The following is a 21,330-nucleotide window of genomic DNA, read 5'->3' as shown; positions in this document are numbered from 1 at the left end:
CATACCGAACTTTACGAGTTTCAGGTACCCGGACCCGAACTTTGCCGGAAAAGTTTGGGTTCGAGTTCGGTGTTCGGGCATTTAATAAAGCTTTTGAAAGGCTACAAGGCAGCTAATCAACAAGCTTTTAAGCTGTGGGCACTGAGAAGCCATCACAGCCATGCCTAGTAATGGCATGGCTGTGATTGGCCGGTGCATCATGTGACCCAGCCTCTATACAAGCTGGATCATGTGTAGCGCCGCCCATCAGCTCTGATTAGTGCAGAGACAGGAAGCAGGCAGCTGAAGTGAGGGAGAGTGTTAGGATTCTGGCTATTTGTTTTGTGGGTGACCTATAATGATTTTTATGGGTGCAATACACCAGCTTTGCACCCCTGACACAGAAATATAATAATAAATCTGGCTGTTAATTCTGTGGGTGATCTATAGTGATTTTTTGTGGGTGCAATGCACCATTTTTGTACCCCTGACACAAAAATATAATAGTTAATCCTTCTGTTAGTTAGGTGTGCGTCATATACCCATTTTTGGTGTGAAGTACACCTGCACTGCATACGTGACAGGGAAATTAATATAGTTAATCCGTCTGTTAGTTCGGTGGGTGACCTCAAAGAATGAGGAGAGCATCAAATAAGGGACTTGGTCCTGGTGCTGCTCGAGCTCCTGTTGCAGGGAGAGGACGTGGACGTGGTTGATCTGTGCCAGCTACACGCCCAAATGAAACACCTTCCTCAGGTGCACATAGGTGACAGGATGTTCAGCGTTATTTTGTAGGCCCGAATACAGGTGTACGAATGGTGAGGCCAGAACAAGTAGAGGCGGTAGTAGATAGGATGACTGACAGTGCCTTCAGTTCTATAACATTGTCACCCACCCGGTCCCCTGCTGAAACCGCAGAGTTGGCACCTGCAGCCCATGGGCATCTTTCTTTCACCTCACCTCCTTGCAAATCAGGCAAGCAGTCTGAGCCCCAAGTCATGCTGAAGTCTCTTATGATTTTTGATGACTCTGCTGGCGGGGTTTCCGTCAGCCATCCACCTAGCCCTGCACCAGAAGTGGAAGAGATTGAGTGCACTGATGCCCAACCACTTATGTTTCAGGATGTGGACATGGGAGGACCACCGCAGCACGTCTCTGATGATGATGACAAAACACAGGTGCCAACTGCTGCGGCTTTCTGGCATGTGCAGACCGGAAGGGGAGATCAGGGGTGAAGAGTGGGTGGAAGATGATGTGGAGGATAATGAGGTCCTAGAACCCACATGAAATCAAGGTCATGCGAGTGACATGTGCAATTCGGAGGAAGATGTGGTGGTCACACAGCGCCAGCCGCACAGCAAAAGAGGGAGCAGTGTGCAAAAACAGAGTGGCAGTCCTCTAGCCAGTACGCCTGCTACTGCCCACCGCACCCAGGGACTGAGCACACCAAAGCCAGCTCCAAGGCGTTCCCTGGCGTGGCACTTCTTCAAACAATGTGCTGACGACAAGACGCACATTGCAATCAGAGCCTGAATCAGAGGCTGAAGCGAGGCATAAATGTTCTAAACCTGAGCACCACCTGCATGACCAGGCATCTAAATGCAAAGCACGAGCTGCAGTGGAGTACACACCTGAAAAACCACAAAAGATCTCAGGCTCCTCTTGATCCCTCTTCTGCTGTAGCCTTGGCCTCTTTCTCCCCCGCTGGAGTGACAGTGCCACCTGCCACCCCACAAACAGAGGATGTGGCAGCAACACCAGCACCTCCACCACCGTCACCCAGCATGTCCACACTGTCCCATGGAAGCGTTCAGCTGTTCATCCCCCAAACACTGGAGATAAAGAGGAAGTACCCCCCTACCTACCTGCGATCCCTGGTCCTGAATGCCAGCATTTCAAAATTCCTGGCCTTTGAAATGATGTCATTCTGTCTGGTGGAGACAGAGAATTTAAAAACCTTATCGCGGTGGCTGTCCCACAGTACGTGGTTCCCAGCCACCACTACTTTTCCAGGCGAGCCATCCCTGCCCTGCACAATCAAGTGGCGGACAAAGTGTCAAGTGGCGGACAAAATCAGGTGTGCACCGCGCAACCCATCTGTGGCAAGGTCCACATAACTACCGATACGTGGACCAGTAAGCACGGGCAGGAACGTTATATCTCCACACTGGGTAAATGCAGTGGCGGCTGGGCTTGAGGCGGATAGGAGTTTGGTGCTTGTCCTTCCACCACCGAGGATTGCAGGACATTTCTCGTTGCTTCCTGTTCCTTCTCCTCCTACTCCGCTTCCTCCTCCTCCTCATCCAGTCAGCTTAACACCTTCACCACCAAATTCAGCACAGCCAGGGGGAAATGACAGCAGGCAGTTTTGAAACTCATCTGTTTGGGGGGAAAAACCGACACTGCGCAGGAGCTGTGGACGGGCATGGAACAACAGACCGATGACTGGTTGGTGCCACTGAGCCTCAAGCCTGGCTTGGTGGTGTGCGATAATGGGCGAAATCTCGTAGCAGCTCTGGGGATAGCCAGTTTGACACACATCCCTTGCCTGGCGCATGTGCTGAATTTGGTGGTGCAGAGGTTCCTGAAAAATTACCCCAATATGTCAGAGCATGCGGGGTGTCTGTGCACTCTTTTGGCGTTCTCACCCTGCTGTTGCTCGCCTGTCTGCGCTGCAGCATAACTTCGGCCTTCCCTCTCACCGCCTCATATGCGACGTGCCCACAAGGTGGAACTCCACCTTGCACATGCTGGAGAGACTGTGCGAGCAGCAGCAGGCGATAGTGGAGTTTCAGCTGCAGCACGCACGGGTGAGTGGCTCTGCGGAACAGCACCACTTCACCACCAACAAGTGGGCCTCCATGCGGGACGTGTGTGCCGTGTCGCGCTGTTTCTAGTACTCCACCAACATGGCCAGTGCCGATGACGCAGTCCACAGCGTTACTATCCCATTTCTTTGTCTCCTTGAGAAAACACTTTGGGCGATGATGGAAGAGGATGTGGCACAGGAGGAAGAGGAGGACGAAGAGAGATCATTTCCACGGTTATCAGGCCAGTCATTCACAAGTGGCTCAGAGGGTGGGTTCCTGCACCAACAGAGGCCAGGTACACAACTGTCTAGGCAGGGCACAGTTCTGCAGGACAAGGAGGATGAGGAGGAGGAGGAACTGTTTTCACAGCAGGGTGGCACCCGAAGCAGCTTATGGGCATCAATGGAGCGTGGCTGGGGGGATACAGAGGACACAGACGATACACCTCCCACAGAGGACAGCTTGTCATTGCCTCTGGGCAGCCTGGCACACATGAGCGACTATATTCTGCCTCAGAAAGTTTAAATACAGGCTTTAGGCGGCCTGTTCCCCTGACACACAGGTCTCCGCTCTCCAGCCCAGCACAGGCCTCAGATCCCAGCAATACAGAACTGATGAGCTCCACTGTCAGATGGGGGTAATTCTCTCCACCTGGCAGTGCTGGCTGTTTTTTATGCCTGGCAAAACCCGGCCTGGAACGTGGGGAGTAGTTACCCACAGCACTTTGACTACTCCCAGTAAGAGCCGTCCCGGATCAGCTATTCCAGCCATGCTAAGTACCAAGGTGTCAAACAGCAAATGCTGCTGACACATAAAAACCGGCTCTTACTCCGAGGCCAGTAACCTCCATGACACGTACCTATCATCCACGATGATTCCTTGTACCTTCTTACAGAGCACATAAGGTGGCATACTGTGGGGGCACATAAGGGGCAGTATACTGTGGGCACATAAAGATGCATTATACTGTGTTGGTGCATATGGGGGCATTAACTGTAGGGCCACATAAGGTGGCATTATACTGTGTGGGGGCAGATAAGGGGGCATTTTACTGTAGGGTTCGTAAATTGTGGCCGCGTGCATTCTGCATTTTGCGGAACGGAACAGCTGGCGGCTAATAGAACAGTCCTATCCTTGTCCTTAATATGGACATGTACTATATTTTTGCGGCACAGACATACGGAAACGGAATACACACAGAGTCATTCCCGTTTTTTTGCGGCTCCATGGACATGAATGGTTCTGCTGCATATGGGCAGCAAAAAAACCCGGAACCGACGCAGAAAAAATATAAGTTTGTGTGCATGAGCCCTTAGGCTGAGTAGACATCCATGTTAACTTCTCCATTATTCTGTTCCATCAGGGGAACAAAAAAATGGCATACATACGCAGACCTCCCAAGTGTCCCTCTTTTGGAGGGATAGTTCCTACATTTGAACCAAGTCCCTCTGTCCCACTTTGCTCCTTGTTTTTTGATCTGAGGTATATATTTGCATTATTACATTTACAATATTGATCCAGAAAGTGGTTCCTATCTGTATATTGGAGCCTGCCTTGTATACTATTTTATTATTTGATGCAATTGGATTTTAGAAATTTCTATATTCAGATCATTTTTGCGCTATTACTAAAAGAAACCCATTGAAGTGTATAGATATGCAGGAAAAATTGATCTTTCACACAACGAACCATAAGGCTACTTTGACACTTACCTTGTTAATTCCGGCATTGAGATCCGGCAGAGGATCTCCATACCAGAAATAAACAGATTAATTTTGATTTTGCATTTCAGAATGCATCCGTTCTGTTAGAATGTGGTTGTGAGAAATTAAAACGGAAATAAACTGATCCGTTACTAAATACATTAAAAGTCAATGGCGACAGATCAGTTTTTTTTTTTAGGCTCCATTGTTTTCAGTGCCGGATCCGTTTTTATGACCGGACACAAAACTGCAGCTTTCAGAGGTTTTGTGTCCGGTCACAAAATGAGATGCTGCCTTAACGGAAGACATCCTGATGCAAGGAAAAGTTTTTTCCAGTATTGAGAACCAACAACGCAAGTGTGAAGGTAGCCTAAGTGACCATCTTTGATCGTCCCAAAATTTTGGGAGGTATCTGTTTCATGTTCCATTTTTTGAATGGGTGCTTTTGAACATCTGGTATTAATTATTGTCAGTATCCACTCCATTAGGCTTCCACTAATTTTGAAGGAGGAAAAAGTTGTGTCTGCAGAATTTTTCTTCCCGCCATAAATGTCAGATATATGGCGAAAAGGAGCTTTCTGTTTTTTGGTTTTTTTCTAACCTTATAGTCAATGGTTGATGGCTAGAAACTGAAGATGTTCTTTTTGTCTCTATCCATTTGACTGATCCATTTTTTCCCCTGCTTTTCTGTTCCTTGGAAAGTTAATGCAGATGTGAACTCAGCCTTAGTTGTTAGAAGTAAAGTGTATGTCTACTATAATATACAGTATATTTCTGTATAAATGCAGTGGCTTTACAGCAATTTCGCAAAAAAAAAAAAAAAAAAAATTAATTAACTAATAAAATCTGTATGTAAGTATATCAGTGATACAATTTACTGACAGTAAAGAGAAATCTTGAAAGTGGTCAAGAATTAAAACTACGCTGCTGGACTGAAAGCCAAAAAGAAATAGCATTTTATTTTTCTGAATTATGTATCTGCCTGGAAATGAAATGAAATAGTGTGTTGAAGTACAGGCAGGGCTTGATGGGAGTTGTACTTACTTCTGTGTCTCCTCCCCTTCAAAACCTTGCTGCTTTCTGCAATATCCATCAAGATCAAGACAAGCACAGTGAACAGTCCAAACTGCATAGTAACTCTCCAGCACTGAGTGCATGCAAAGCCGGCGGATTGGAGGGAGTCTGTGCCACCCTTGTGGTTGTTTCAGTATCTGTCGAGTCTGATGACAAGTGCAAGTCTGTACATGCCTGGTACAGGGAAAAATCTGAAATTCATATCATCTGCTCCATGAACTCTAAGTGGCAGGTAGTTCTTCTGACATTCTGAACTTGGATCGAGTTCCATTTATGTTGTCACTCAAGGCACTACATGAATCTTCAAGGGTACCTGCAGACAACACAGCAAAAAGGAGGTGTTAATACAAAGGCTGGTAGACCTTCCTGTATATAGAACCTACATATTCCACAGCACTGTACAATCATATGGACCAGGATACATAAAACATTTCCTGTGGACTAAAATTCTTCAATATCAGCCCCGCGTAAAGAGCACCTGTCAGCAGGATCAACTCGGCTGGCAGGGTTGATCCTGCCAAATAAAGTGATACCTGTTTTGGAAAAATTGGTTGTGTTTCCAAGAAAAAAGCCTTTCATTGTTTATGTAACTGAAGGCTAAAATGCGCTGAAGGGAGGCTAGCTCCTCAACGCAGCTTAGCTTTCCAGTACTGGCCCTGCCCCTTTGTCTACTGAAACACTCAGGTCAACCCTACCAGGCAGTATGTTCAGGTCAACCCTTCCAAGCAGTATGTCTAGTTCAATAGAGTCAATCTTACTGATGGGTGGTCTTTATGCAGGCCATCAACGTTTGAAGTATTTTGGTTGAAACTGCTTGACTGCTGACCTGCCAACCATCTAATGTGTGTAGGAGCCTCCTGATGGCAGATGCATTGGGCATGTTGGATTTCAACTGAACAATCCTCTTGTTCTCAGGGAGGGAAGCCACAGCTAGAACCAGAGTCTGGCAGTGAATTCCTCCCCTCTTCCTACTGAGAACACTTACGTGAACAATTAACTTGATGTGCATGTGTATGGGGGATCAGAAATGATAGTTATCAACCAAATGAGAATTTAGCTTTCTTCAAGGGTTTATCCCATGATAAATATTTATCAACAAAAGCCTAAAACCGAAGAGGGTGTGTACACCTAACACTCCACAAAATCACAAAACAATGAAGTATATTAGGAATAATTCACCTTTATTGGAAGATACTGATTAGAAGACTTCAAAAGCAGTATAAATGTGCTCTACATACACACACTGGAACCACACCATGATACCCACAGGATAGGTGATAAATATCAGATTACAGCGAGTGGGACTTCTGGGCCCGCCAGGATCCTGAGAATGGGGTTTCACCAGTCCTCTCTCTGAAGCAAACATCAGACCCTTTAGTCCAAGCAGCATAATGAACCCATTCTGAGCTGTGCTATGGGACACTAGGTCTTCTATATATCGGCTGGTTGTACACTCGCCTGTCCTCTCACAAAAGGTAGACAATTATGTGAAAGAATATACTGGTATTTTTCAGCTGTTGTGTGGAGTATCTTCAATGTAGCACACACACTGTCCATCTGAAGGACACACTTGCTCCAGGTGTAAGGACAGATTTGTCATTGTTATTATGCCTCTATCATGGCTGGGCAGGGTCGAGAAAAGTGGCTGGTACTAAGTGGGAGCTGGTATGGCCTCCGACAGATCCACTATAATTCACGGCAGAAACTTTATTTGGTGCACAGACTTACAGCCGATGTGCCAAATTTATTAAGACACCTATGCCTCTTAATACCTTTGGAGCATCTTGTTCCTTTGGAATATTTGCTAACACAAGCATATGAAACACCTGTCTTAAAGGGAACTTGTCACCGGGATTTTGTGTATAGCGCTGAAGTTGCTAGATGGCCCCATAGCTCTGTGTGCTTTTATTGTGTATTGTGTATACATATGCAAATTAACCTGAGATGAGTCAGAGCTTGAAAATATGACTCTTCTCTGATCACACAAGTAAGATATGACTCTTTTATGTTAATTTGCATATTTATCAAATCGGTTTTATTTACACAATAAAAGCACACAGAACTATGAGGACTGGGTATTGCGGATGTGCTAGTGGCCATCTAGCAACCCATGTCCTCAGCTCTATACCCAAAATCCCGGTGACAGGTTCCCTTTAAGGTCCTTTTACATGGACCAATGATCTGACAGATTGGTGGGTGATAAACATTTGTGTGGGGATGCTAAACATTTTTGTAATATACTTTATTAGGGAAATTTGTTTTTTGTACTAGAAAACAGGGTATAAGTGTCATCTTAGCAAAGCTGTAACTGAGCACTGATAAAGAGAGTCCGTCTTCAGTCTTCAGTTCTACTGAGCGCTGAAGACACCTGTATGTAACAAAACAGATAGACAGGGTGATAGGCAGTCACAGTGGCGTAGCTAAAAATGAATGGGCCCCACAGCAAATTTTTGAATGGGGACCCCCTCCTCCAGTAATTTTTTAGCGACCCCTTCCTTTCATGCCACCCCCATTCCTGTGGCTAGTAAAGATCGCTCTCTCAGACCAGGGCTGGCAGCTGTTCCATCTGTTTCCTACACTGTCTATACCAGGCATGCTCAACCTGCGGCCCTCCAGCTGTTTCAAAACTACAACCCCCATCATTCCTGGACAGCCTACAGCTATTAGCATACAGAAGGGCATGGTGGGAGTTGTAGTTTTGCAACAGCTGGAGGGCCGCAGGTTGAGCATCCCTGGTCTATACTGTCGCTGTATATCATTTCATTGTGTAATACTGTTGCAGCTTCCCCTGCTTCCCCTATAGCTACCCCCCTGGGCAGTGATAGAACACATGTTCATTGGACTGGAGTAGTGACAAGAAGCCTCTGCATGTTACACAGATTTTTTATTTTTTGCACAACTGTGTTTTTTTATAGCATTATTTTTCGGGTGTTTTTTGCAAACAGTGGGGGTCATTTATTAAGACCGGCATTTTAGACGCTGGCAGTGGATCTGCTGAAGTTATGAAGAGGTGTCGGCCTTTACATAACTTCAGCTCATCCAGCGCCGGTCTAAATGTAAGCCAGCTTCCATTACATCCTTACATTTTGACCATTTTCTACACCTAAAATAGGTGTAAAAGATGATGAATGAGACGGATCTGCCGACCCATCTCCTTCCCTTTTTTAGACCTGACTGAGGGGGGAAAATTCACATATTTCAGCCCAAATAACATTTCCACTGCAATCTGCGCCAGAAATACACCTAATATAGGCGTATTTCTGGATAGTGAATGACCCCAAGTGTGTTCTACCACTAGCATTTTCCTCATGGCATTTTCCCCTATAGAGAAAGTGATGTGACAATGAATGAAAAAAACACAACGAGCTACATCATGCTGCGTTTTTGAAAAAAGTCACAAACAACAACAAAAAAAGGCAGTAGCAAAAAAATGCTTATGTGACCTGCTTTCAATACTCTCTGTAAACCTTGAGCTAATATCTGGAGCTGGTGTTTATACAGTAAAAAAAAAGATAAAAAAAATGCCGAACTTCAGTAAAATTTCTATGTGTAAAAGCACCATAAATGGGTTTTCCAGGAATATATATTTTGTAAGATTACGTGTTTAGAAGGGGTTTAAAATAAGGACTCATTTATCAACTCCATGATAGTCTGCAGCTACCTCTCGGACCCACCTCAGGCTGTGGTTGGGCACATTTCTAGTGTATCAACATGGACCAGAAAGTGAAGCGCAGCGACCAGACCAGAGCAGTGTTCCCACAATGCTTTTTATTGTAAAAAAAAAAAGCTCTTTGAAACCTCCTTTAATATTTCAATCCCTAGGGTTCTGTTTCCATTAAAAATAAGTGCTAAGATAAGATCACACATGCATTACATGTGAATGTAAATCACATTCTGGGCCTGACCTTCTTAATACAGGCCACTTAATGTACTACCAGAGGGAAAACCTGACTGTGTATAGCAGAGAAATCTATGATTAGCAAATAAAATATTCAAAATGGACATTAAGGTGGAGATTTATCATACTGGTGTAAAGTAGAACTGGCTGAGTTGCCCATAGCAACCAATCAGATTCCACCTTTCATTTTCTAAAGGAGCTGTGAAAATTGAAAGGTAGAATCTGATTGGTTGCTATGGGCAACTCAGCCAGTTCTACTTTACACCAGTTTGATAAGCCTCTCCTTAAATCTGTAACATTTTAGATCAAAATGTAACAAAGAATGTGTTAGAATTGTAAATGCTTAAAGAAGTGTTAATACAGGGTGATAGTATGTTCTTCAATGTGACCAGTAGATGTCACTATAGGGCAATCTATAAAGCAATAAAATATTGATTGTGGGTGCGCTGTAAAGAATAAAGTATCCCTGAAAATGAATTCAATTTTTTTTGCACAGATATCTCACTATTTGAATTTTTTTGCACAGATATCTACATTACTTCACAAAACTGTAAAAAAAAAGACTTTTATATAAAGAGGAATAAAAGAAATAAAAAAAATACAACTCTATTACCATTACTATCAACTTTTATACTTTAGTATACATTCTAGAGAAGGAGTACTCAAACTTTTTCTGTGGGGGATCTATTTTTGTGATCTATCAAGGGACCCAGAGCAATTGCATGCGGCATGTGGTGGATGCTGCAGCAACATTTTTTGCATGCTCCATTTTCACACACCCCAGTGGCCCCATAGCAGTCATTACCCATTGCGCTTGTACCACTGCCATGTTTTCTTCATACATGACTGTGCTGCACTAGTGAAAGACACCCACTCCTGCTTATGGCCCTTGTCAAGTAAGTCTCTCCATGTTTGGCCAATGAGCATTTCACTAGGAAAGGGTAATGACAGGCAGATTGAAACTTGAACCAGCAGGAGATGCTGGTGACTTTATACTGAGATTTACCAGTCTATAGGGTACATGTATGCCAAGGGGACAGCAGTAGATCATGTAATTGTCACGGGGGTGTCACGACCTATCGCTGACCCTGTTGTGCCTGGGGTCAGAAGGTCGCAGCGGATGGCTACTCGCTCGGTTTCAAGAGATCGCTCCATAACCTAGTGGTGGGAATGGATTCCGGGCCAGGTTTTCCTGCTTAGGGTTACAATCCTTTTTGTCCTATTTAGGAATCTGTAGCTTTCCCTTTCAGCTGTTCTCTGTCAGCCACTCCAGCTACTATATATTCTCCCCTTCTGCTTCCCTTGTTGCCAGATATAGACCTTCTCTCCAGATCTTCTATTCTGACCTCTAGTGGAGTTGGAGTTGCTGAGGAACTGTTGGAACTGGTGCTGTCGGATCTCCGGTTCTCTCCTGTTTGTTGTCTCCCTTCTTGGATTGTTTGTGGTGTTTGTGTTGTTTGTCCTTTCCCTTTTGTTTCCCTAGGTGTCAGTGGTGAGGACTAGTGCTTCCATCGCCCTACTCACTATCTGGGGCTTATTTCAGGGTAAGCCAGGGACAAGGCACGTGATTGGCGTACAGGTTAGCAGCCCATCTAGGGACGTCAGGGCAGCCAGGTGCCAGTGCTATATGAGTTAAGGGTCACCACTCTTCCCTCTCCCTAGTGAAAGGGTACTCCCTTTCCCTCCCCTCCTCGCTGCACGTCTGTTACCTGCCATATCAGATGTGATAGTAATATAGTGGAACAAGGAATGGAGGCTCACAAATTGCAGTAAATAAAACTTTCCTAGAGTTCCCAGAAGTCAATAAGAACAATTCATCTCCACAGAGAGGCAAAACTTAACTGGTACAACCAGAAGAACAAAGCAGAAATATGGTTTGATCTAGCCCAGATAAGGCTCTTTGGGCATACAGTGGTTCTAGCTTCCTCACTTACAAATTTGTCAGCTTCCCCTATGACCCCTGGTGTGTGCTCCAGACACTTTCCCCTCAGGCCTGGCACACACAGGCTATGTGTGTCTCTACACCATACTCATGGTGAGAACAGGACTGCCCTATAAACCTTCCCTCAACTCCTCCTAAGTGGGTCATTTAGTCATGCATTTCTGTGCCTACACTGAAATGACAGAATAGTGCATGCAAATCTGGTTTTGATAAATGACCTCTACATGTCTGGTGTATTCTTTCAGTATTCCTAGTAGTAGTACAGACCTATAGCTGTAATATGCTTCCCTTATAGGAATCTACTTTCTTTCTAACATTATTGTTCTTCATATGGTTTAAAAATGACAGCATGGCCACCATTATCATTTCCAAGAAGTGAACAACATTGAGTAATTGCACTAAAAAATGTATCCCTTTAGGTAACAAGTATAAACGGCTAAAATTTGCTGGAATACGCAGTTCAGTCCTGGGCGCCAGTACATAGAAAGGATGTACTGCAGCTGGTAAAAGCCTGATAAGACGAGTGGCCTTAATGTCCGCTACTGGGACCCACATCCTCTCCTCAGGACCATAACCCTCCCAATGAACGAGGTACTGCAGAGAACCGCGGATAATGCGAGAATCCACAATCCTAGAGACCTGAAATTCAAGATTACCATCAACAACAATTGGAGGAGGAGGCAAAGAGGAGGGTACAGTGCGTTGGACATACGGTTTTAATAGGGACCTGTGAAAAACATTATGGATCTTCCAAGTCTGAGGAAGATCAAGACGGAAGGACACGGGATTGATGACGGACAAGATCTTGTAAGGCCCAATAAACTTAGGACCCAACTTCCAGGAGGGAACCTTCAGTTTGATATTCTTTGTAGACAACCACACCAGATAACCCACATTCAGGTCCGGACCAGGCACACGTCTCTTATCCGCCACGCGCTTATATCTCTCACTCATCCTCTTCAGATTACCCTGAATCTTTTGCCAAATAAATGACAAAGATGAGGAAAATCTCTCCTCATCAGGTAAACCAGAAGACCCCTCTCCAGAGAATGTCACAAACTGCGGATGAAACCCATATGCACCAAAAAATTGTGACTTATCCGAGGACTCCTGGCGATGGTTATTTAAAGCAAACTCTGCAAGGGACAAAAATGAACACCAATCCTCCTGATTCTCTGCTACAAAACAGCGCAGATATGTCTCCAGATTCTGATTGACGCGTTCGGTCTGACCATTCGACTGCGGGTGAAAAGCAGAAGAGAACAACAACTGAACCCCCCAAGCGAGAACAGAAGGCCTTCCAGAATCTGGAAACAAACTGCGTGCCCCTATCAGAAACTATGTCTGAAGGAATGCCATGCAATTTGACAATGTGATCAACAAATGCTTGCGCCAGCGTTTTAGCATTGGGTAACCCAGGAAAGGGAATGAAATGCGCCATTTTGCTAAAACGGTCCACTACTACCAGAATCACAGTCTTGCCCGAGGAACGAGGCAGGTCCGTAATGAAGTCCATGGACAGATGCGTCCAAGGACGGGAAGGAATGGGTAACGGGAGGAGAGAACCCGATGGCCGTGAATGAGGGACCTTGGCACGAGCGCATGTCTCGCAGGCTGCCACAAAACCCTCAGCCGTCTTACGAAGAGCCGGGCACCAGAATCTCTGAGCAATGAGATCCACTGTGGCTCTACTCCCCGGGTGCCCAGCAAGGACAGTATCGTGGTGCTCCTTAAAAACCTTGTGTCGTAAAGCGAGAGGCACAAACAACCTCCCAGGAGGACAAAGATCAGGAGCCTCTGCCTGGGCTGCCTGAACCTCTGCCTCCAAATCAGGATAAAGAGCAGAGACGACCACCCCTTCAGCCAAAATGGGACCCGGGTCTTTAAAGTTCCCCCCTCCCGGAAAACAACGTGACAGGGCATCAGCCTTCACATTTTTTTTTTTTTTTATAATATATTTTTATTAAGTTTGTGAGAATCCATACAATTGTACATCAAATTACACATGTCAAGCAATTTGGAGTCATTACATTTTCCTCCATTTAGCATTGCATTACATCAAACATAGTATAATAAAGTTCAGATAAAATAATATCGCTGGAATCTCAATTTTCTTTTTTTCTCCCGTCCCCCACCTCCCCCCTCCCCATTAATCAGATTTTCACATAACTGACGAACCTCCTGGTCTCCACCCCCTCCTTCCCCCACCAACTTATGAAGATCTGTTATCCCAGATTTATTTCAAGGATACCCTATTCGCAATAGAGGTGTCTCTGTGTGGGCAACCATTACTGACATGGTAAGTTATCCTCCTCTTTCTAACAGTAGTTACACTTGGCCTCCTGACAAGTCTGGAAATAACTGCTGAGTTTTATCCGGATGTTCCCAAAGGACCCAAATCTCCTTTCAGTTCTTCTTTAAGATACCAAGTTGTCAATTTGAATGGGCTCATTATTCTCGTGTATTCTGAGCATGGTACATACGCCAAAATAAACCCTTTCCATGTTTGAAATAAGCGCTGTCCAAGCGTCTCTTTACCGTTTAGCGCTTCCAACCATTCCAAATGGAATAGGTTGCGCATTTGGGCTACCACCATAACTTGCGTTGGGATTTCAGTTGATAGCCATAGCTGCAACAAGCATCTTTTGGCTACCATGAACAGTTTATGGCCTACCAGTGGTATTTTAGAAAATTCACCTCCTTTCTTCTCTGAGGCCTGATTAACTGCTTGGTTCACCACCTCACTATGTAGTATTGCCACTGATGGCGTGATTGTCGCTCGTATTGTACTAATCCTACCCAACATCTGACTAATTTCCTCCCAGTATCTGTTTAGTTTCAAGCATTTCCATAGACCATGGTATAAGTCTGTCTTAGGGGTGTCACACTTAGGGCATGCGATAATCCTACCTGGGTTAGCTGGGGAACTAGGAATGTCGAACCCATAAATAGCATGATGCAGAATTTTTAAGTGGGTTTCTCTCCACTTTTCATTTATTATGGCCTTACGCATTGCTGAGATTCCTGACCAGACTGTCTCATGCACCTCCAGCACCTCCAGTTTTTCACCCCATTTTTTAAATATTCCCTTAGGGTCTTTAGCTCTCCACCTGTCTCTCAGCACGTGGTGTAACAGTGACAATGACCTCTTTGTTTTAAAACTTAGAAACCAGTCAAAGTCATTGGATCTCCATTCCCTCGAAAGGTCTCTAGATAAGTTCCTACAGTAACTTTTAACTTGGGAATATGGCATGAATGAGGAATTTCCTAATGCTAATTTGCTTTTTAATTCCTGCCAGGTCGCCCACCTTCCCTCAGATTCATGGAACATGTCGCCTAGTTTATTTATCCCCTTGTGGGCCCATTCTCTAAAAAATACACTATCTCTGCCTGGTAAAAAAGATGGGTTTCCACGTAAAGGGAGGTGTTTAGATATCTGGTAAGGGAGATGAAAATGAGTTCTGAGGGCCTTCCATACCATTGTGGTATCTCTTACTACTAGAGAGGACTTGATGTGTGTCAGCCTTCACATTTTTAACCCCAGGGCTGAACGTGACAACAAAATTAAACCTAGAAAAGAATAAAGACCATCTGGCCTGTCTCGGGTTCAGACGCTTGGCTGATTCCAAGTAGGCCAGATTCTTATGGTCGGTAAACATGGTAATAGGATGTCTGGCTCCCTCTAGCCAATGGCGCCATTCCTCAAAAGCTAATTTGATGGCCAACAACTCCCTATCTCCCACATCGTAATTTCTCTCTGCGGAGGAGAGTTTCCTTGAGAAAAAGGCACACGGTCGCCATTTGACAGGAGAGGGACCCTGAGACAAGACCGCACCCACACCCACCTCAGAAGCGTCCACCTCAACAATGAAAGGCAGAGAGACATCAGGTTGTACCAAGATGGGAGCGGAAGCAAAACTCTCTTTGATACTAGAAAAGGCCTTAAGCGCATCTACCGACCAGGAGGAAAAATCTACCCCCTTTTTAGTCATATAAGTGATTGGCTTAACAACAGAGGAATAATTCAAAATGGACTTCCTGTAATAATTGGCAAAACCCGAAAACCGCATCAGAGCCTTCTGATTCTCCGGAAGCTCCCAATCAAGCACAGCGCGGACCTTCTCAGGATCCTCGTGAAAACCAGAAGCGGAGAGAAGAAAACCCAGAAATTGAATTTCTGGAACCGCAAACACACATTTTTCCAGTTTAGCGTACAATTTATTCTCCCGCAGAATGAGCAAGACCTGACGTAGGTGGTCCCTCTGAGTTTTGAAATCAGGAGAAAAAATCAAAATGTCATCTAGATACACCAGTACAGATTTCCCCATTAAAAGATAAAAAATGCTTTTCACAAAATGTTAGAAGACGGCTGGAGCATTCATCAAACCAAAGGGCATAACCAATTTCTCGAAATGGCCCTCAGGGGTATTGAAGGCCGTCTTCCATTCGTCCCCTTCCCTGACCCTGACCAGGTTGTATGTCCCTCTTAAATCCAACTTAGAAAAAACTTTAGCCCCAACAATCTGGTTAAACAGGTCCGGGATCAGAGGAAGCGAATAAGGGTCACGAATTGTGATACAGTTCAGCTCCCTGAAATCCATACATGGTCTTAAAGAACCATCTTTTTTCTTAACAAAAAAAAAAAACTGCGGCAACAGGTGACTTCGAGGGTCGGATGTGTCCCTTTCTCAGGCTCTTAGAGATATAAGTACGCATAGCCACACTTTCAGGTTGGGAGATTATATAAACGTGATTTTGGCAGCTTGGCGCCTGGGATGAGATTAATAGGGCAATCGTACTCCCGGTGAAGGGGGCAGCTCCTGGATACCACTCTCTGAAAACACATCCGAAAATTCAGAAAGAAAAGATGGCACAGTCTTGATAGAAACCTCTGAAAGAGACGCCGTGAGGCAATTCTCTCTGCAAAAGTCACTCCAACCATTTATTTGCCTTGCTTGCCAATCAATGGTGGAGTTATGTTTAGTGAGCCAGGGTAGCCCCAACACTAGAGGAGTAGGTAATCCGCTTAGGACGAAACATGACATATCCTCAACATGAGCATCACCCACAGTCAAACGGATATTGTGAACTATGCCCTTTAACAATTTTTGAGAAAGTGGAGCGGAATCGATAGCAAAAACAGATATATCCTTTCCCAAAGTGCATACCTGGAAACCATGTGTTATAGTAAATTGATTATCAATGAGATTGACAGCTGCTCCACTATCTACAAAAATCTCACAAACAATGTTCTTGCTATCTAGCGCCACCCTGGCAGGTAGGACAAAACGGGAACTACAAGCAAACGGCAAACCTTCAATTTCCGCATCAACCTTGCCAATAGTAACAGATGGAAAGTTTTTAGAGGTTTTTTTTCTTTTTGTTTCTTTATTACCCTCAGAAAACTCCCTGAATCTCCTAGCGGGGCAAACATTTGCCAAATGATTTATACCTCCACAACAGAAACAAACCCTCCTCTGAGAGCTGAATCCTCTACTATCAGAGGCAAGAAAACCCAGCTGCATGGCCTCTTCCTCAGAGGGGATTGAGAGAGGCTGAGGCCCCTGCGCCCTGAATGAGACCGCCCCACTGTCCTTGAACTGAATATGACAGTAAGGAGTGATCTCTCCTCTCTCTCTAAGACGCCTGTCAATACGAACAGCTCGAGACATGGCAGACTCCAAGGAGGCAGGTCTCTCATGAAAGGCAAATGCATCTTTCAATCCCTCCGAAAGACCATGGCAAAATTGACTTCGGAGTGCAGCATCATTCCAACCAGTATCAGCTGCCCATCTCCGAAATTCTGAACACTATATCTCTGCGGACTGTTTACCTTGGCATAAAAGACGCAGTTTAGATTCAGCCAGAGCAATACGATCCGGGTCATCATATATCTGCCCAGTGCTACAAAAGATTCATCCACCGATTGGAGGGGCCGTGCCCCCACCGGCAGCAAAAGGCCCAAAACTGAGCGTTATCCCTGGTCAGCGAGATGATGATCCCCACCCTCTGCTCCTCATCACCAGAGGAATGGGGAAGTAGGCGAAAATGGAGTTTGCAAGCCTCTCTAAAACGAACAAAATTCTCACTACCCCCGGAGAACGTATCCGGAAGCGAGATCTTAGGCTCGGAAAAAACTCCATGAACGCAAGCAGAACTGGTCACCTGAAACTGAGACACAGTTTTACGGAGATCTGCTACCTCCAGTGAAAGACCCTGCATGCGGTCAATCAAGGCTGAAACCGGATCCATGCTTAAGACGGTTATGGCGGTTTATAATGTTACGGATGGTGTTGCAGAAAACTGGAAGTTATAAATAAACATCCGACTGACTTGATCCCAAACTAAGGAACATATGGGTGAGCCCTATAAAACCCCTAGAGCTCTCCCTGACTGCTTTGCCTAGACTGAGTGACACCTGAAAACCCTATAATAGTGAGGGGACACGACCACCTGCTCCCTGCACTTAATACGGAGGGAGTCAGGGTCACCTAGCCAGAACGGAAACACAAATAAAGGAAAACACTTATCTGAGGAACCAGCAGTTGCAGCCTCTTGCAGTGAACACAATCCAGGAAGTAGTATAAACCTCAAAGTGAGGCAGTATGGGAGGGAATATAAAGGGAGGCAATCAGTGTAAATAGATGACAGCTGGGAGAAGGAAAAGAGATGACAAAGTGAAACCAAAACAAAGAACATCATGCAAGAGGTACAGAAGAACATCTGCCACAGCTTCTCAGAGAGCTAGAGGTGAAAAATGACATACCACAGGATCATACCCAGCATCTGTATGACCAGAGTAGTAGACTGTATCACAGCAAGGGGAGATGCCATCCAGTATGTAAGTAATGTTACCCTGCCTCAAAATACACCCTGCAAAAAAAAACTAAAATAAAGGGCGCACCACCTGGTTTATGTGATCATTGACCAGGCACTACTAGCAGTTTACACTTTGTCAATCTCAGCTCAATTGCATTACATTTTCCAGGTCTTCTTTTTCATTTTTCCACTATTATATATAAAATGGTATTGGCATTTGTTATAGACCACATTGTGATAAATGTACAATGAGTACAACACATTTTATACAGTTAAACATATTTGATATAAAATTGTCTTATTATCTTGACGATTTTGCTCTCTTGTTGACATACCATCTGCTATGCAGTAGGTGGAATTTTTATCATAGCCTTTTAAACCTTAATTGACTTGAAGGCCTGTAATATGGAAATCTTGTCTTTAAGCCTCCATGACTTTATCATCCATAATAATAAAGTAACACATAATGCAGATAGAAAACAACATACATCGGACGGTGAGATATCATGGGTGATGTAGTCCTGCAGTATCTATTCACAAATCTACTCACACCAAAGAATACATCAGTAAATAGTAATAATCCACTTGACAACGTTTTTGCCCGTTATCAAGTAACAAAACTTTTTATGTTGTGTTCCTTGATGTCCCTTGATTCCTATCCAACACAATCAGAAGGAAACCATTCTCAGCGGGAGAGCATAGGGTCTGGAACAGCCGCCCAATCAATTCCAGGAAACAGCTTAACACACGGCACTCCAAGAAATGACTTAACAACTGATTCTTTTATGTGAACATTTGGACAACTTACTGGGTTCTAGTCTCTCGCCCTCTTTTAACTCTACAAATATATTTTAAAGCATCTACACTATAAACCTTGACAGTGATACCACACCATCTATTATGGTGAAACATTTGCTGATTTTGCTTGTAAAGCTACTTTCACACGATTTGTGCGAATCCGTCATGGTGGTGCCAGTGAAAAAATTTGGCTCAGTTTCATCAGACGGACACCAAAACGCTGCAAGCAGCGTTTTGGTGTCCGTCTCCAAAGCGGAATGGAGACTTAACGGAGGCAAACTGATGCATTCTGAGCGGATCCTTTTCCATTCAGAATGCATTTGAATGCAAACTTATCCGTTTTGGACCGCTTGTGAGAGCCCTGAACAGATCTCACAAACGGAAAGCCAAAACGCAATTGTGAAAGTAGACTAATAATGTAGTTTGTACCCATATTCCCATGGTTATTGTGTTTTATTATGTATATTAGTAATGCAGTCTTGGCAAATTCTAATATTAGAGCAAGATTACAGCTAGTGATATAAATTGAGAATATATTTTTCCATATTTTTTATTTTTTTTTACATTTTCTCCAGTGTTGCAGCATTTGTGTATGCAAGGTCACTCTTAATTATCTAAATAGGAGATTGCATTCAGCTGTTCCTATATCTTCAATTCATTGTAAACCTAGGTCAAATGCTTATTTTCTGCAGTGTAATCCACATTCTAAATGTCATGATCATCCTCCCTCTGACTTCAATATAAAAAATGCAACCATGTGGACGTGGTCACATATTCTTCTTCTGCTGATATAAAATCTTCTTTAGAAGTTGCATGCTACTTGGACAAGTGGATTTTTGTTGACATTAAAGTAAATGACGAAGCGCTAAAGTAGCTTTTCTGCCACCACAGGGGCAGATTTATCTTCGAATTACAATTTATCATTGTTTTGTTCTTCTGTTTGTTAGATGACTGAAGTTCATTTACTAACTAAGCGGTTATCCCACAAAATAATAAATAAATTATCTAGGCTGAGGGACAGCATTATTTTACATCAATGCAAAAACACTTATCAACAATTTTTGGGTTCTTACTTTCTTATTTACACTGACGAGCAAAAGGGTAACAATGTTTTGAGCTTTTTACTTTCAGGCTCCATATCTCACCATCCACTACAGCTTTGAATGTAAAACTACCATCATTTTACAGACAATCATCGTGGCTATATCATACCTAAATTGAACTTGCAACTATTTAGCATATGATTAGTTATGCAGATTTTTGTCATATAACTGCATTGTTAATGTTTTGCTCCTGGTGGTAGAACAATCAGTGTGTTATTAGGTTGATTCCCAAGTGAAAGGTCACTTGAATCCAGGAGCAGCCATGCAAAAGATTTCCCAAGAAAAGAGAAACAGCATCATCCAGCTCATTGATAGCGGTATCTCGGACAAGAAAATTGCCAAACTGCATCATGTGAGTGCCATGACATTTGGAAGAATACAAAATGAAGCTGTCCATTCATTCCAAAGCCAAGAGGTGGATGTCAAGGCAAAATATAGGAGTCAACAAGTCGACTCATCACAAGGTCTATTAGTTCTAGCGTGACAAACATGGCAGTGGAGGTGGCTCGAATGCTTAGTAATAATGAGGTCATTGATGTCCATGAAAGCACCGTGCGATACACATTACACAAGTCTGGAATGGTGGTCCAAAAAAGGTGAAGAAGCCTCAACTTCAATATCGTCATAAGAAGCGTCAACTCGAGCTTGCAAAAAAAAGTATGAACAGCGGACAGTAGAAGATTGGAAACAGGTCATTTGGAGTGATGAGATGAAACTCAATCGACTAGGCTCTGATGGGTGCAAATGCGCCTGGAAGAAACAAGAGAAAAGGGGGCTAACGGATTGAGAAATTGAAGGAACTGTCAAGTTTTGTGGGGTTGTTTCACAGCCAAAGGTGTTGGATACTTGACCAGGATTGATGGTGGTCTCGATGCTGAGCTATATATGAGTATCCTACAAGACAAGTTTCTTCGTACACTCGAGTACTATGGGTATGAAATGGACGACATAGTCTTCCAGCAGGACAACTACCTGAAGCATATGTCGAGATTGGCAAATGACAATAAAGAAGAGGTACTGGAATGGCCCCGCAGTCCCCAGACCTCAACCCAATCGAACACTTATGGGTAAAGTTGAGAAATAGCTGTATTCATACCCAAGTGAGTCGACCAGTATGTACCAACATTGGGAACGTGTAGAAGAGACCTGAGAACAGATTTTGGTCAAGACATGCTTGAATATGATCGAGAGCATGCCCAGAAGG

General features: G+C 44.1%; 1 protein-coding gene across 3 annotated transcripts in view; it reads right to left on the bottom strand.

Moving 5' to 3' along the window:
• The window catches only part of RSPO1 (R-spondin 1), a 198,772-nt gene that overhangs the window by 55,883 nt on the left and 121,559 nt on the right, over positions 1–21,330 (bottom strand). For all 3 annotated transcript variants that reach the window (XM_040424433.1, XM_040424430.1, XM_040424431.1), the window contains one exon: positions 5,537–5,879. In XM_040424433.1, coding sequence (XP_040280367.1) covers positions 5,537–5,624 — 88 coding nt within the window. In that variant the 5' untranslated portion in view covers positions 5,625–5,879. The remainder of the gene's footprint in view (positions 1–5,536; positions 5,880–21,330) is intronic.

Source organism: Bufo bufo, chromosome 3, assembly GCF_905171765.1.
Source record: "Bufo bufo chromosome 3, aBufBuf1.1, whole genome shotgun sequence".
Taxonomy (NCBI): domain Eukaryota; kingdom Metazoa; phylum Chordata; class Amphibia; order Anura; family Bufonidae; genus Bufo; species Bufo bufo.
The sequence above is the reverse complement of the archived record's forward strand: the minus strand, read 5'-3'. Positions and strand labels throughout refer to the sequence as shown.